At 45.0% G+C, this 17,906-nt stretch overlaps 1 protein-coding gene across 2 annotated transcripts in view; it reads left to right on the top strand.

Moving 5' to 3' along the window:
* Positions 1-3,357: 3,357 nt before the first annotated feature.
* LOC110518051 (caspase recruitment domain-containing protein 11) overlaps positions 3,358-17,906 on the top strand; it is a 118,693-nt gene continuing 104,144 nt past the window's right edge. The window contains exons 1-2 of one of the 2 annotated variants that reach the window (XM_036972243.1): positions 3,358-3,382; positions 3,496-3,555. In XM_036972243.1, the coding sequence (XP_036828138.1) occupies positions 3,507-3,555 (49 nt within the window). In that variant the 5' untranslated portion in view covers positions 3,358-3,382; positions 3,496-3,506. Of the gene's footprint in view, positions 3,383-3,420; positions 3,556-17,906 lie in introns of those variants that run through there. The other variant, XM_036972242.1, reaches the window with a different exon arrangement.

Raw genomic sequence — 17,906 nt, 5'->3', positions numbered from 1 at the left:
GACATGCTGAACATCTTTGTTTTCGTTTACCTTGACGATATCCTGATTTTTTCACCGTCACTCCAGATTCATGTTCAGCACGTTCGACGTGTCCTCCAGCGCCTTTTAGAGAATTGTCTTTTCGTGAAGGCTGAGAAGTGCACTTTTCATGCCTCCTCCGTCACATTTCTCGGTTCTGTTATTTCCGCTGAAGGCATTAAGATGGATCCCGCTAAGGTCCAAGCTGTCATTGATTGGCCCGTCCCTAAGTCACGCGTCGAGCTGCAGCGCTTTCTCGGCTTCGCGAACTTCTATCGTCGTTTCATCCGTAATTTCGGTCAGGTGGCAGCTCCTCTCACAGCCCTTACTTCTGTCAAGACGTGCTTTAAGTGGTCCGTTTCCGCCCAGGGAGCTTTTGATCTCCTCAAGAATCGTTTTACATCCGCTCCTATCCTTGTTACACCTGACGTCTCTAGACAGTTCGTTGTCGAGGTTGACGCGTCAGAGGTGGGAGTGGGAGCCATCCTTTCTCAGCGCTCCCTCTCTGACGACAAGGTCCACCCATGCGCGTATTTTTCTCATCGCCTGTCGCCGTCGGAACGTAACTATGATGTGGGTAACCGCGAACTGCTCGCCATCCGGTTAGCCCTAGGCGAATGGCGACAGTGGTTGGAGGGGGCGACCGTTCCTTTTGTCGTTTGGACTGACCATAGGAACCTTGAGTACATCCGTTCTGCCAAACGACTTAATGCGCGTCAGGCGCGTTGGGCGCTGTTTTTCGCTCGTTTCGAGTTCGTGATTTCTTATCGTCCGGGCTCTAAGAACACCAAGCCTGATGCTTTGTCTCGTCTCTTCAGTTCTTCAGTAGCCTCCACTGACCCCGAGGGGATTCTCCCTGAGGGGCGTGTTGTCGGGTTGACTGTCTGGGGAATTGAGAGGCAGGTAAAGCAAGCACTCACTCAAACTCCGTCGCCGCGCGCTTGTCCTAGGAACCTTCTTTTCGTTCCCGTTCCTACTCGTCTGGCCGTTCTTCAGTGGGCTCACTCTGCCAAGTTAGCCGGTCACCCTGGCGTTCGGGGTACGCTTGCTTCCATTCGCCAGCGTTTCTGGTGGCCCACCCGGGAGCATGACACGCGTCGTTTCGTGGCTGCTTGTTCGGTCTGCGCGCAGACTAAGTCCGGTAACTCTCCTCCTGCCGGCCGTCTCAGGCCGCTTCCTATTCCCTCTCGACCGTGGTCTCACATCGCCTTAGATTTTGTCACCGGACTGCCTTCGTCAGCGGGGAAGACTGTTATTCTTACGGTTGTCGATAGGTTCTCTAAGGCGGCTCATTTCATTCCCCTTGCTAAGCTTCCTTCTGCTAAAGAGACGGCACAAATCATCATCGAGAATGTTTTCAGAATTCATGGCCTTCCGTCAGACGTCGTTTCGGACAGAGGTCCGCAATTCACGTCTCAATTTTGGAGGGAGTTTTGCCGTTTGATTGGGGCTTCCGTCAGTCTCTCTTCCGGCTTTCACCCCCAGTCTAACGGTCAAGCAGAACGGGCCAATCAGACTATTGGTCGCATCTTACGCAGTCTTTCTTTTCGCAACCCTGCGTCTTGGTCAGAACAGCTCCCCTGGGCAGAATACGCCCACAACTCGCTTCCTTCGTCTGCGACCGGGCTATCTCCTTTTCAGAGTAGCCTCGGGTACCAGCCTCCGTTGTTCTCATCTCAGTTCGCCGAGTCCAGCGTCCCCTCCGCTCAGGCTTTTGTCCAACGTTGCGAGCGCACCTGGAAGAGGGTCAGGTCTGCACTTTGCCGTTATAGGGCGCAGACTGTGAGAGCTGCTAATAAGCGTAGAACGAAGAGCCCTAGATATTGTCGCGGTCAGAGAGTTTGGCTCTCCACTCAGAACCTTCCCCTTAAGACGGCTTCTCGCAAGTTGACCCCGCGGTTCATTGGTCCATTCCGTATCTCTCAAATCATTAACCCTGTCGCAGTGCGACTTCTTCTGCCGCGATATCTTCGTCGCGTCCACCCGGTCTTCCATGTCTCCTGTGTCAAGCCCGTTCTTCGCGCCCCCGCTCGTCTTCCCCCCCCCCCCCCCCATCCTTGTCGAGGGCGCACCCATCTACAGGGTCCGTAGGATTTTGGACATGCGTCCTCGGGGCCGTGGTCATCAGTACCTAGTAGATTGGGAGGGGTACGGTCCTGAGGAGAGGAGTTGGGTTCCCTCTCGGGACGTGCTGGACCGTGCGCTGATCGATGATTTCCTCCGTTGCCGCCAGGCTTCCTCCTCGAGTGCGCCAGGAGGCGCTCGGTGAGTGGGGGGGTACTGTCATGTTGTCTTGTCTCTGTCCTTTCCCTTCACCCTGTCTCCCTCTGCTGGTCGTTGTTATGTTACCTTTTCTCCCCCTCTTTTCCCCAGCTGTGCCTTGTCTCCTCCTAATTACCCATTCACCCCGTTCCCCACCTGTTCCCTTTTTTCCCTCTGATTAGGTCCCTATATCTGTCTCTGTTTCTGCTCCTGTCCTTGTCGGATTCTTGTTTGTTTGTGTCATTCATGCCTGAACCAGACTGTCGTCATGTTTGCTGTAACCTTGTCCTGTCCTGTTGGAATCTGCCGGTCCATCTGAGCCTACCTGTGTGTGGTAATTAAAGAAGCTCTGTTTAAGTTGATTCGCTTTTGGGTCCTCATTCACGCACCGTAACACATACAGTAGAGGACATGTGCAGGTTGATTGGTCTGTCAGACATTGTCCCTCATCTTATGGCAGGCAGCAATGTAGTGCGCTGCCAACCCACAGCTCTCTGCGTCCTCCCCCCAACAGGACGGGTAGCCTATCCTCATCATATAGGTCTTTGAAACCTTAAATAAGGGTTTCAAATTTGGGAAAATGACACTAATTGTTTTATATATTTTTTTTAACATTTTGTCAGGAAATGCAGCTCGGTCTCAGGTTCTGCTATTGTGCAGTAGTTGCACAGCCTTTCCTCTACAGGGAGCCAGGTTTTCCTGTGTCTACCCTTCTCAATGGCAAGGCTGTGCTCACTGAGCCTCTCTCTCTCTCTCTCTCTCTCTCTCTCTCTCTGTCTCTCTCTCTCTGTCTCTCTCTCTCTCTCTGTCTCTCTCTCTTTCTCTCTCTCTCTCTCTCTCTCTGTCTCTCTCGCTCTGTTTCTCTCTCTCTGTCTCTCTCTCTCTCTCTGTCTCTCTCGCTGTCTCTCTCTCCCTCTCTGTCTCTGTCTCTCTGTCTCTGTCTCTCTCTCTCTATATATATATATATATATATATCTCAATTCAATTCAAAGGGGCGTTATTGGCTCTTTCACACCCCACTGCTCAGCACGATGCACTTGTTATTTTCACCCTCACCCCGCCCCCGCTCTTTCTGTGTGTGTGTGTGGCAGGTGACATTTTGGTAGTATAAATTTACTTCTCAGTCCAGCTGATCTGTCCTCAGATAAACATCAGTTTGTTTAGAATGGAGTAAACCTCTCTCTCTCTCTCTCTCTCTCTCTTTCTCTCTCTCAGAGCAGCATTAGATGCCTGGGTGTCAGCGACTCTCTACTGTCAGTTCGTCGTCTTTGTCAGGTAAATAACTTTCATTCATTTATGTTTTCAACTGCTAAGCAACAGCTGGGTGAAGATGTAAAGATTTAAATAGTTTAATTATTTAATAGTGATGTGTCACAGTTTAAACCAAAACGATGGAGAGAAGAGAACTGGGGGAGAGAAACAGAGACTACAGGGAAACAGAAAGATAGAGTGAATGCCAATCTGCCGAAGAGAGAGAGAAATGGAGGAGAGAAACAGTATATAGTACATACAGTCAGTATAGTAAAGTATAGTACAGGAAGTATATAGTACATACAGTCATTATAGTACAGGAAGTATATAGTACATACAGTCAGTGTAGTACAGGAAGTATATAGTACATACAGTCAGTATATAGTACAGGAAGTATATAGTACATACAGTCAGTATAGTACAGTACAGGAAGTATATAGTACATACAGTCAGTATATAGTACAGGAAGTATATAGTACATACAGTCAGTATAGTACAGTACAGGAAGTATATAGTACATACAGTCAGTATAGTACAGTACAGGAAGTATATAGTGCATACAGTCAGTATAGTACAGTACAGTAAGTATATAGTGCATACAGTCAGTATAGTACAGTACAGGAAGTATATAGTACATACAGTCAGTATAGTATAGTATAGTACAGGAAGTATATGGTGCATACAGTCAGTATAGTATAGTACGGGAAGTATATAGTACATACAATCCGTATAGTATAGGACAGTACAGGAAGTATATAGTACATACAGTCAGTATAGTATAGTATAGTATAGTGCAGTAAGTTTATAGTACATACAGTCAGTGTAGTACAGTAAAGGAAGTATATAGTACATACAGTCAGTATAGTACAGTACAGGAAGTATATAGTACATACAGTCAGTATAGTACAGTACAGGAAGTATATAGTACATACAGTCAGTATAGTATAGTACAGTACAGTAAGTATATAGTATATACAGCAAGTATACTACAGTACAGTAAGTATATAGTATATACAGTCAGTATAGTACAGTACAGTAAGTATATAGTACATACAGTCAGTATAGTACAGTACAGTCAGTATAGTGTGGTATAGTATATAGTATATACAGCCAGTATAGTACAGTACAGTAAGTATATAGTACATACAGTCAGTATAGCGTGGTATAGTATATAGTATATACAGCCAGTGTAGTACAGTACAGTAAGTATATAGTATATAGAGTCAGTATAGTACAGTATAGTATAATACAGTAAGTATATAGTACATACAGCCAGTATAGTGTGGTATAGTATATAGTATATACAGCCAGTATAGTACAGTACAGTAAGTATATAGTACATACAGTCAGTATAGTGTGGTATAGTATATCGTATATACAGCCAGTATAGTACAGCACAGTAAGTATATAGTATATAGAGTCAGTATAGTACAGTATAGTATATAGTATATACAGCCAGTATAGTACAGTACAGTAAGTACATAGTACATACAGTCAGTATAGTGTGGTATAGTATATCGTATATACAGCCAGTATAGTACAGTACAGTAAGTATATAGTATATAGAGTCAGTATAGTACAGTATAGTATAGTACAGTAAGTATATAGTACATACAGCCAGTACAGTACAGTTTTGTATAGTACAGTAAGTATATAGTATATAACGCCAGTATAGTACAGTATAGTACAGTAAGTATATAGTATATAAAGCCAGTATAGTACAGTATAGTACAGCAAGCATATAGTACATACAGTCAGTATAGTACAGTAGCCCACCAACACAGTCTCTCCTCAGGGATGTGTTGTGTCCCCACTCCACCACCAACACAGTCTCTCCTCAGGGATGTGTTGTCTCCCCACTCCACCACCAACACCGTCTCTCCTCAGGAATGTGTTGTCTCCCCACTCCAACACCAACACAGTCTCTCCTCAGGGATGTGTTGTCTCCCCACTCCACCACCAACACAGTCTCTCCTCAGGGATGTGTTGTGTCCCCACTCCAACACAGTACTAGCTGAGTAGAGTACAGTACTAGCTGAGTAGAGTACAGTACTAGCTGAGTGGAGTACAGTATTAGCTGAGTAGAGTACAGTACTAGCTGAGTAGAGTACAGTACTAGCTGAGTGGAGTACAGTATTAGCTGAGTAGAGTACAGTACTAGCTGAGTGGAGTACAGTATTAGCTGAGTAGAGTACAGTACTAGCTGAGTACAGTACAGTATTAGCTGGACGGAGTACAGTACTCTCTGTCTCTCTCTCTTCTCCTCTTCTCCTCTTCTCCTCCCTTCTAAGATGGTGCTTACATAGCCATGCTGTAAACTGGTCTCTCTCTTCTCTTCTCTTCTCTTCTCTTCTCTTCTCTTCTCTTCTCTTCTCTTCTCTTCTCTCCTCTCTTCTCTTCTCTCCCAGTTTAACCCAGATATCATATTCCTCCAGGCTTCACTGAACAATAGAGCTTTTATCATCCTCATGGAGCACCCACACACACACACACACACACACACACAAATACACACACACAGACACACACACACACACGCACGCACACACACACACACACACACACACACGCACACACACACACACACACGCACACACACACACACACTCAAAAATACACTTGCAGATTGTGAATCTACGCGGGCTCTGAGCTCTGTTACTGTTGACACGTTGTCAAGAGATTCATAAAGTTATTTAAAGTTTTGTAAATTTGTAAAAAGAGATTCATAAAACCAGTACGATCTACTGGGAGGTAATCATCTCTTTGTGTACATAGATTGATTATGTGAAAATGACATGCCATTAGTTTGCTTAAATAAATACAAATGTCATTAACATACACACAATACCCCATAATGAAGAAGTGAAAACAGGTTTTTAGACATTTTTATTAAAAATAAAAACCGAAATACCTTATTTACATAAGTATTCAGACCCTGGCTCATCCGTGAGATGTTTCTACAAGTTGATTGGAGTCCACCTGTGGTAAATTCAACTGATTTGGAAAGGCACACGCCTGTCTATATAAGTTCCCCACAGTTGACAGTGCTATCGCTCTCCTCCAGCACACAGACACTGTTGAGTGACTCTGAACTGACAATGGCCCCAAGTCGTTATATTTTTTTCCTTGTGAATTTTGCTATTTGCCTCATGACTCCTGCTTTGTTGACTATGAACTTTCTTGTTGACCCAACCGTGCGACAGACTCTGCTTGTTTCCACACTCAGCACTTTGACTCTATATAGGTTACAAAGACTTAAAACAACATCAGGAATCAAGGTAAGACCCAAGTGCAGACTGTCAGGACTGTAATCCAGAGTAGAGACCAAGGTACAGGACAGCTGGCTCAGGGTCAGAGACAGGCAGAGGTCTGTAATCCAGAGACCAAGGTACAGGACGGCTGGCTCAGGGTCAGAGACAGCCAGAGGTCTGTAATCCAGAGTAGAGACCAAGGTACAGGACGGCTGGCTCAGGGTCAGAGACAGGCAGAGGTCTGTAATCCAGAGACCAAGGTACAGGACGGCAGGCTCAGGGTCAGAGACAGGCAGAGGTCTGTAATCCAGAGTAGAGACCAAGGTACAGGACGGCAGGGTCAGGGTCAGAGACAGGCAGAGGTCTGTAATCCAGAGACCAAGGTACAGGACGGCAGGCTGGCTCAGGGTCAGAGACAGGCAGAGGTCTGTAATCCAGAGTAGAGACCAAGGTACAGGACGGCAGGGTCAGGGTCAGAGACAGGCAGAGGTCTGTAATCCAGAGACCAAGGTACAGGACGGCAGGCTGGCTCAGGGTCAGAGACAGGCAGAGGTCTGTAATCCAGAGTAGAGACCAAGGTACAGGACGGCAGGCTGGCTCAGGGTCAGAGACAGGCAGAGGTCAGGTGGGGGGGTACAGGTATAAGTCACATTCTAGTAAGTCCCCAAAGCACACACATCTCTTGGTCTTTTCAGTTCGCTGCAGCTAGCGACGGGACGAGCTGCAACAAACACTCAAACGGAACAGTTTGATCTCAATCTCTTCATTGAAAGACTCAATCATGGACAGACACTCTTACTGACAGTTGTTTCTGCTTTGTATGATGTATTGTTGTTTCTACCTTCTTGCCCTCTGTGCTGTTGTCTGTGCCCGATAATGTTTGTACCATGTTTTGTGCTGCTGCCATGTTGTGTTGCTACCATGTTGTGTTGCTACCATGCTGTGTTGTCATGTTGTGTTGCTGCCATGTTGTTGTCATGTTGTGTTGCTACCATGTTGTGTTGCTACCATGTTGTTGTCATGTTGTTTTGCTACCATGTTGTGTTGCTACCATGCTGTGTTGTCATGTTGTGTTGCTGCCATGTTGTCATGTTGTGTTGCTACCATGCTGTGTTGTCATGTTGTGTTGCTGCCATGTTGTTGTCATGTTGTGTTGCTACCATGCTGTGTTGTCATGTTGTGTTGCTGCCATGTTGTCATGTTGTGTTGCTACCATGCTGTGTTGTCATGTTGTGTTGCTGCCATGTTGTCATGTTGTGTTGCTACCATGCTGTGTTGTCATGTTATGTTGCTACCATGTTGTTGTCATGTTGTGTTGCTACCATGTTGTGTTGCTACCATGCTGTGTGGTCATGTTGTGCTGCTGCCATGTTGTTGTCATGTTGTGTTGCTGCCATGTTGTTGTCATGTTGTGTTGCTACCATGCTGTGTTGTCATGTTGTGTTGCTACCATGCTGTGTTGTCATGTTGTGTTGCTACGTTGTGTTGCTACCATGCTGTGTTGTCATGGGGTGGCAGGGTAGCCTAGTGGTTAGAGCGGTGGACTAGTAACCGGAAGGTTGCAAGTTCAAACCCCTGAGCTGACAAGGTACAAATCTGTCGTTCTGCCCCTGAACAGGCAGTTAACCCACTGCAGGCCGTCATTGAAAATAAGAATTTGTTCTTAACTGACTTGCCTAGTTAAATAAAGGTAAAATAAATAACTAAAATGTTGTGTTGCTACCATGCTGTTGTCATGTTGTGTTGCTACCATGTTGTGTTGCTACTATGTTGTTGTTATGTTGCTACCATACTGTGTTGCCTTTTGCCTTTGGTCATTGTAAAACATAATTTGATCTTAACTGACTTGCCTAGTTAAATAAAGGTAAAATATGTTACAAATAAAATCATAATGAGCAAATGAAGCCATGAAGTCGGAAGAATTGTCCGTAGAGCCCTGAGACAGGATTATGTCGAGGCACAGATCTAAACTTTCTGCAGCGTTGAAGGTCCCCAAGAATACAGTGGCCTCAATCATTCTGAAATGGAAGAAGTTTGGAACCACCAAGACTCTTCCTAGAGCTGGCCGCCCGGCCAAACTGAGCAATCGAGGGAGAAGGGCCTTGGTCAGGGAGGTGACCAAGAACCCGATGGTCACTCTGACAGAGCTCCAGGGTTCCTCTGTGGAGATGGGAGAACCTTCCAGAAGGACAACCATCTCTGCAGCAGTCCACCAATCAGGCCTTTATGATAGAGCTGCCAGATGGAAGCCACTTCCTCAGTAAAAGGCACGACAGCCCACTTGGAGTTTTCCAAAAGGCACCTAAAGGACTCTGACCATGAGAAACAAGATTCTCTGGTCTGATGAAACCAAGATTGAACTATTTGGCCTGAATGCCAAGCGTTACATCTGGAGGAAACCTGGCACCATCCCTACGGTGAAGCATGGTGGTGGCAGCATCATGCTGTGGGGATGTTTTTCAGCGGCAGGGACTGGGAGACTAGTCAGGATCGAGGGAAAGATGAACAGAGCAAAGTTCAGTGATCTTTGATGAAAACCTGCTCCAGAGCCCTCTGGACCTCAGACTGGGGGTGAAGGTTCACCTTCCAACAGGACAACAACCCTAAGCACACAGCCAAGACAACACAGGAGTGGCTTCAGGACAAGTCTCTGAATGTCCTTGAGTGGGCCAGCCAGAGTCCGGTCATGAACCCGATCAAACATCTCTGGAGAAACCTGAAAATAGCTGTGCAGCAACTCTTCCCATCCAACCTGACAGAGCTTGTGCCAAGCCTGTAGTCCTAACCCTAACCCTAACCCAAGAAGACTTGAGGCTGTAAACGTTGCCAATGGTGTTTCAACTAAACACTGAGGAAAGCGTCTGAATACTTATGTACATGAGATATTTAAAAACATAAATGTAATACGCTTTCAAAAATGTCTAAAAAACAGTATTTTCTTTCTCGTTGTGGGGTATTGGGTGTATATTGATGAGCAAAAACAATTTAATTGTTGGAGCTTTCGGCCTTTCATGTTCTCTCACCCTCTCCAGACTCTCTATATTTGGGTTAGGGTTAGATGGGTTAGGGTTAGATGGGTGAGGGTTAGATGACCGGCCAGATGGGTTAGGGTGAGGGTTAGATGGGTTAGGGTTAGATGGGTTAGGGTTAGATGACCGGCCAGATGGGTTAGGGTGAGGGTTAGATGGGTTAGGGTTAGATGGGTTAGGGTTAGATGGGTTAGGGTTAGATGGGTTAGGGTTAGATGGGTGAGGGTTAGATGACCGGCCAGATGGGTTAGGGTGAGGGTTAGATGGGTTAGGGTTAGATGGGTTAGGGTTAGATGACCGGCCAGATGGGTTAGGGTGAGGGTTAGATGGGTTAGGGTTAGATGGGTTAGGGTTAGATGGGTTAGGGTTAGATGGGTTAGGGTTAGATGGGTGAGGGTTAGATGGGTTAGGGTTAGATGACCGGCCAGATGGGTTAGGGTGAGGGTTAGATGGGTTAGGGTTAGATGGGTTAGGGTTAGATGGGTTAGATGGGTTAGGGTTAGATGGGTTAGGGTTAGATGGGTGAGGGTTAGATGGGTGAGGGTTAGATGACCGGCCAGATGGGTTAGGGTGAGGGTTAGATGGGTTAGGGTTAGATGGGTTAGATGGATTAGGGTTAGATGGGTTAGGGTTAGATGACCGGCCAGATGGGTTAGGGTTAGATGGGTTTGGGTTAGATGGGTTAGGGTTAGATGGGTTAGGGTTAGATGGGTTAGGGTTAGATGGGTTAGATGGGTTGGGGTTAGATGGGTTGGGGTTAGATGAGTTAGATGGGTTAGGGTTAGATGGGTTAGATGGGTTAGGGCTAGATGGGTGAGGGTTAGATGACCGGCCAGATGTAAGATCACCTTTATTTAACCAGGTAGACCAGATCACCTATATTTAACCAGGTAGACCAGATCACCTTTATTTAACCAGGTAGGCCAGATCACCTTTATTTATCCAGGTAGGCTAGTTGAGAACAAGTTCTCATTTACAACTGCGACCTGGCCAAGATAAAGCATAGCAATTCGACACAAACAACAACACAGAGTTACACATGGAGTAAACAATAAACAAGTCAATAACACAGTAGAAAAAAAGAAAAAAAAGAGAGTCTATATACATTGTGTGCAAAATGCATGAGGAGGTAGGAGAATAATTACAATTTAGCAGATTAACACTGGAGTGATAAATGATCAGATGGTCATGTACAGGTAGAGATACTGGTGTGCAAAAGAGCAGAAAAGTAAATAAAAACAGTATGGGGATGAGGTAGGCAAATTGGGTGGGCTATTTACCGATAGACTATGTACAGCTGCTGCGATCGGTTGCAATAGGCGCGTGCAACCAAAGGGTTGATGCCAGCATAAACAGAAACCCTCTTAAACTGAACTGCAACCCCAACCCCTAACCCTAACTTAACTCCAACCCCATGTAACGATTTTCTTGGTGAGAAGGAGAGTCGGACCAAAATGCAGCGTGTAGATTGCGATCCATGTTTATTCAACAAACGAAACACAAATCTAAATACAAACACTACAAAACAATAAACATAACGAAAACCGAAACAGCCTATACTAGTGTAAACTAACACAGACTAAGGACATCAAGACACTAAGGACAATCACCCACGACAAACTCAAAGAATATGGCTGCCTAAATATGGTTCCCAATCAGAGACAACGATAACCACCTGCCTCTGATTGAGAACCACTCCAGACAGCCATACCCTTTGCTAGATAACCCCACTAGCTACAATCCCAATACATACACACCAACACCCCAAGACAAAACACACCACAATACAAAAACCCCATGCCACACCCTGGCCTGACCCAATACATGAAGATAAACACAAAATACTTAGACCAGGGCGTGACACCCCAACCCTAACCCCAAACCTAAACCTAACCCTAACCCATAAACAGAAACCCTAACCATAACCATAACCCTAAACCCAACCCTAACCCTAACCCTAACCCTAAACCCAACTCTAACCCTAAACCCAACCCTAACCCTAAACCCAACTCTAACCCTAAACCCAACTCTAACCCTAAACCCAACTCTAACCCTAAACCCAACTCTAACCCTAAACCCAACTCTAACCCTAAAACCAAATCTAACCCTAAACCCAACTCTAACCCTAACCCCCTAACCCCCAACCCTAACCCTAAACCCAACTCCAACCCTAACCCTAAACCCAACTCCAACCCTAACCCCCTAACCCCCAACCCTTAACCCCTAACCCTAACTCTAACCCTAACCCTAACCCCTAACCCCCAACCCTTAACCCCTAACCCTAACTCTAACCCTAACCCCTAACCCTAACCCTAACCCCAACCCCAACCCCAACCCTAAACCCAACTCTAACCCTAACCCCCTAACCCCCAACCCTTAACCCCTAACCCTAACCCTAACCCCTAACCCTAACCCCTATCCCTAACCCTAACCCTAATGGAATACTAAAACTAAAGGCTGTAACTCTCCAGGACTAGTGCAGGGTTAGAACTAAAGCCTGTAACCCTGTATGACTAGTGCAGGGTTAGAACTAAAGCCTGTAACTCTATAGGACTAGTGCAGGGTTAGAACTAAAGCCTGTAACCCTGTAGGACTAGTGCAGGGTTAGAACTAAAGCCGGTAACTCTGTAGGACTAGTGCAGGGTTAGAACTAAAGCCTGTAACTCTGTAGGACTAGTGCAGGGTTAGAACTAAAACCTGTAACTCTCCAGGACTAGTGCATGGTTAGAACTAAAGCCTGTAACTCTCCAGGACTAGTGCAGGGTTAGAAATCAGATTAGACAAGGGAGCTTCCACCTTCTCTGCAATCAGAGATAGCAAGAAAGAGAGGGGGTGGACAGGGTCAGGGGAGAGAGATGAAGAGAGGGAAAGAGAGAGAGAAATGGAAAGATACAGGGAACGGGAGAGAGATAACACGAGGGTGAGAAAGAGAGAGAGAGAGATGGAAAGATACAGGGAAAGGGAGAGAGATAACAAGAGGGTGAGAAAGAGAGAGAGAGAGATGGAAAGATACAGGGAAAGGGTGAGAGATAACAAGAGGGCGAGAGAGAGAGAAAGAGAGAGATGGAAAGATACAGGGAAAGGGAGAGAGATAACAAGAGGGTGAGAAAGAGAGAGAGAGAGAGAGAGAGAGAGAGAGAGAGAGAGAGAGAGATGGAAAGATACAGGGAAAGGGGGAGAGATAACACGAGGGCGAGAAAGGGAGAGAGAGAGAGAGAGAGAGAGAGAGAGATGGAAAGATACAGGGAAAGAGAGAGAGATAACAAGAGGGCGAGAAAGAGAAAGAGAAAGAGATGGAAAGATACAGGGAAAGGGAGAGAGATAACAAGAGGGTGAGAGAGAGAGAGAGATGGAAAGATACAGGGAAAGGGAGAGAGATAACAAGAGGGCGAGAAAGAGAAAGAGATGGAAAGATACAGGGAAAGGGAGAGAGATAACAAGAGGGCGAGAGAGAGAGAGCGAGAGAGAGAGAGAGAGAGAGAGATGGAAAGATACAGGGAAAGAGAGAGAGATAACAAGAGGGCGAGAAAGGGAGAGAGGGAGACTTAAACGCTTTAACATCTTCCTCAATTTTTGGAACCAAGTACTGATCACCCAAAATTTGACCCCAATAACTACATGCAACTGCAACCTTTCAGGAAAATCCTCTGCATTATCATTAACAGCAGAGTCGTACATTTCCTCAGTGAAAACAATGTACTAAGCAAATGTCAAATTTGCTTTTTACCAATTTACCGCACGACAGACCACGCATTCACCCTGCACACCCTAATTGACAAACAAACAAAAACAAAGGCAAAGGCTTTTCATGCTTTGTTGACTAGATCTTCTGCACAGATTCTGTCAGAGCTGGGCCCTGACTGTAAAATAATAATAATGGTGTTCCAACAAAGGTCCAGGACCACAAATACAAATTCCATCTAGACACCGTTGCTCTAAAAACAAACTGCATGAACCTCGGCCTAAACATCAGTGCCACAGGTAACTTCCACAAAGCTGTGATCGATCTGAGAGACAAGGCAAGAAGGGCCTTCTACGCCATCAAAAGGAACATAAATTTCAACATACCAATTTGGATCTGGCTAAAAATAGTTGAATCAATTATAGAATCCAATGTCCTTTATGGTTGTGAGGTCTGGGGTCAGCTCACAAACTAAGAATTCACAAAATGGCACCAACACCAAATTGACACCAAAATATCCTCAGTGTGCAACGTAAAACACCAAACAAGGCACGCAGAGCAGAATTAGGCCGATACCCGCTAATGATCAAAATCCAGAAAAGAGACGTTCAATTCTACAACCACCTAAAAGGAAGCGATTCCCAAACCTTCCATAACAAAGCCATCACCTACAGAGAGATGAACCTGGAGAAGAGTCCCCTAAGCAAGCTGGTCCTGGGGCTCTGTTCACAAACACAAACAGACCCCACAGAGCCCCAGGACAGCAATAGCATCACAATTAGACCCAACCAAATCATGAGAAAACACATTGGAAAGAATTGACCAAAAAACTGAAATGCTATTTGGCCCTAAATAGAGAGTTCACAGTGGCAAAAAAAACAACATTAAGGAGAGGGAGAGAGAGCCTTGCTATTGAGAAAGGCTGCCAAATACCTTCCCACTGTTGCAGAATACCTGACCCAACAATAAGGAGAGTGAAATATTTATGTTGATTTATTTTCCCTTTAGTACTTTAACTATTTGTACATCGTTTCAACACTGTATATTTAGACATGATATATAGTCTGTACATGTTTTATTGTTTATTTCACTTGCTTGTTAACATATGTTTCCTCGGCCAATAAAGCCCTTTACATTGAACTGAGTCTTGACATCTGCAGTAGAAGGAGGAAGTGGGAAGTGACTTTCTGAGTCACACACTACAAATTAAGAGAAGAGGAAACGTCTGTGGGTAACCGTGTGTGTGTGTGTGTGTGTGTGTGTGTGTGTGTGTGTGTGTGTGTGTGTGTGTGTGTGTGTGTGTGTGGTAGGTAACAGTTCGTAGTTTAAATCTCCTCCTCAGTCTGTGTGTGTGTGTGTGTGCAGAAACAACTGTTCTTTCCGTCTCCTTTCCTTCCTGACACACGCATACATACATTTGCATAGAGCTGTTATCTGGTGTGTGTGTGTTAGATAGGGCTGATTTGCCTGGCTGAAGACACAAAGCAGGGTTATAGAGCCACTAAGCAGGGCCAACCAGACACAGTATAGAGAGAGAGGTAGAGAGAGAGAGAAATATGTAGAAGTAGAGAGAGAGAGGTAGAGAGAGAGGTAGAGAGAGATAGAGAGAGGTAGAGAGAGAGAGAGAGGTAGAGAGAGAGAAAGAGAGAGAGAGAAATATGTAGAGGTAGAGAGAGAGAGAGAGAGAGAGAGAGAGAGAGAGAGAGAGAGAGAGAAATATGTAGAGGTAGAGAGAGAATATGTAGAGGTAGAGAGAGAGAGAGAAATATGTAGAGGTAGAGAGAGAGGTAGAGAGAGAGAGAAATATCTAGAGGTAGAGAGAGAGAGAGAGAGAGAGAGAGAGATGTGTAGAGGTAGAGAGAGAGAGCGAGAGAGGAGAGAGAGAGAGAGAAATATGTAGAGGTAGAGAGAGAGAGAGAGAGAGAGAGAGAGGGATAGAGAGAGAGAGAAATATGTAGAGGTACAGGGAGAGAGAGAGAAATATGTAGAGGTAGAGAGAGAATATGTAGAGGTAGAGAGAGAGAGAGAAATATGTAGAGGTAGAGAGAGAGGTAGAGAGAGAGAGAAATATCTAGAGGTAGAGAGAGAGAGAGAGAGAGAGAGAGATGTGTAGAGGTAGAGAGAGAGAGCGAGAGAGGAGAGAGAGAGAGAGAAATATGTAGAGGTAGAGAGAGAGAGAGAGAGAGAGAGAGAGAGGGATAGAGAGAGAGAGAAATATGTAGAGGTACAGGGAGAGAGAGAGAAATATGTAGAGGTAGAGATAGATAAATATGTAGAGGTAGAGAGAGAGAGAGAGAGAGAGAGAGGGAGAGAAATATGTAGAGATAGAGAGAGAGAAATATGTAGAGGTAGAGAGAGGTAGAGAAATATGTAGAGGTAGAGAAAGGTAGAGGAATATGTAGAGAGAGAGAGAGAGGGGGGGAGAGAGAGAGAAATATGTAGAGGTAGAGAGAGTGAGAGAGAGGGGGGGAGAGAGAAATATGTAGAGGTAGAGAGAGAGAGAGAGAGAGAGAGACAGCACCCGGCCTCACCCTACTAGAATCCGAAGTCAAATGTCTGCTGTTTGCTGATGATCTGGTGCTTCTGTCACCAACCGAGGAGGGCCTACAGCAGCACCTAGATCTTATGCACAGATTCTGTCAGACCTGGGCCCTGACAGTAAATCTCAGTAAGACCAAAATAATGGTGTTCCAAAAAAGGTCCAGTCACCAGGACCACAAATTCCATCTAGACATTGTTGCCCTAGAGCACACAAAAAAACTATACATACCTTGGCCTAAACATCAGCGCCACAGGTAACTTCCACAAAGCTGTGAACAATCTGAGAGACAAGGCAAGAAGGGCATTCTATGCCATCAAAAGGAACATAAATTTCAACATACCAATTAGGATCTGGCTAAAAATACTTGAATCAGTCATAGAGTCCATTACCCTTTATGGTTGCGAGGTCTGGGGTCCGCTCACCAACCAAGACTTCACAAAATGGGACAAACACCAAATTGAGACTCTGCACGCAGAATTCTGCAAAAATATCCTCCGTGTACAACGTAGAACACCAAATAATGCATGCAGAGGAGAATTAGGCCGATAACCACTAATTATCAAAATCCAGAAAAGAGCCGTTAAATTCTATAACCACCTAAAAGGAAGCGATTCCCAAACCTTCCATAACAAAGCTGGTCCTAGGGCTCTGTTCACAAACACAAACATACCCCACAGAGCCCCAGGACAGCAACACAATTAGACCCAACCAAATCATGAGAAAACAAAAAGATAATTACTTGACACATTGGAAAGAAATGACCAAAAAACAGAGCAAACTGGAATGCTATTTGGCCCTACACAGAGAGTACACAGTGGCAGAATACCTGAGCACTGTGACTGACCCAATATTAAGAAGATATACAACCCATATGTATGCTTATTTATTTTCCCTTGTGTACTTTAACCATTTGTACGTAATATGACATTTGAAATGTCTTTATTCTTTTGGAACTTTTGTGTTATTGTTTATTATTTATTGTATATTTCACTTTTGTTTAATATCTATTTCACTTGCTTTGGCAATGTAAACATATGTTTCCCATGCAAATAAAGCCCTTATATCGAAATTGAATTGAGAGAGAGAGAGAGAGAGAGAGAGAGAGAGAGAGAGAGAGAGAGAGAGAGAGAGAGAGAGAGAGAGAGAGAGAGAGATACAGTAGCTTACGAAAGTATTCACCCTTCTTGGCATTTTTCCTATCTTGTTGCCTTCCAACCTGGAATTAAAATGTATTTGTGGGGGGTTTGTATCATTTGATTTACACAACATGCCACTATGAAGAGGGAAAATATGTTTTATTGTGAAACAAACAAGAAATAAGCTCCTTCAAGAACCCATCCAGCTCCTTCAAGTTGGATGGGTTCTGCTGGTGTACAGCAATCTTTAAGTCATATCACAGATCCTCAATTGGATTGAGGTCTGGGCTGTGACTAGGCCATTCCAAGACATTTAAATATTTCCCCTTAAACCACTCGAGTGTTGCTTTAGCAGTATGCTTAGGGTCATTGTCCTGCTGGAAGGTGAACCTCCATCCCAGTCTCAACTCTCCGGACGACTGACCAATTCTGACCATTTTCCCATTCTCTGCCGATGAAAAACATCCCCACAGCGTGATGCTGCCATGGTGTCTTGGGGGTGATGAGAAGTATTGTGTTTGCGCCAGACATAGCATTTTCCTTGATGGCCAAAAAATTAGCTTTTATTCTCATCTGACCAAAGTACCTTCTTCCATATGTTTGGGAAGTCTCCCACATGCCTTTTGGCGAACACCAAACATGTTTGCTTATTTTTTCTGGACACTCTTCTGTAAAGCCCAGCTCTGTGGAGTGTACGGCTTAAAGCGGTACTATGGACTGATACTCCAATCTCCG

Source organism: Oncorhynchus mykiss, unplaced genomic scaffold (genome assembly GCF_013265735.2).
Source record: "Oncorhynchus mykiss isolate Arlee unplaced genomic scaffold, USDA_OmykA_1.1 un_scaffold_130, whole genome shotgun sequence".
NCBI lineage: Eukaryota > Metazoa > Chordata > Actinopteri > Salmoniformes > Salmonidae > Oncorhynchus > Oncorhynchus mykiss.
Note: the sequence above shows the minus strand (reverse complement) of the source record. Positions and strands in the feature narration are given on the sequence as shown.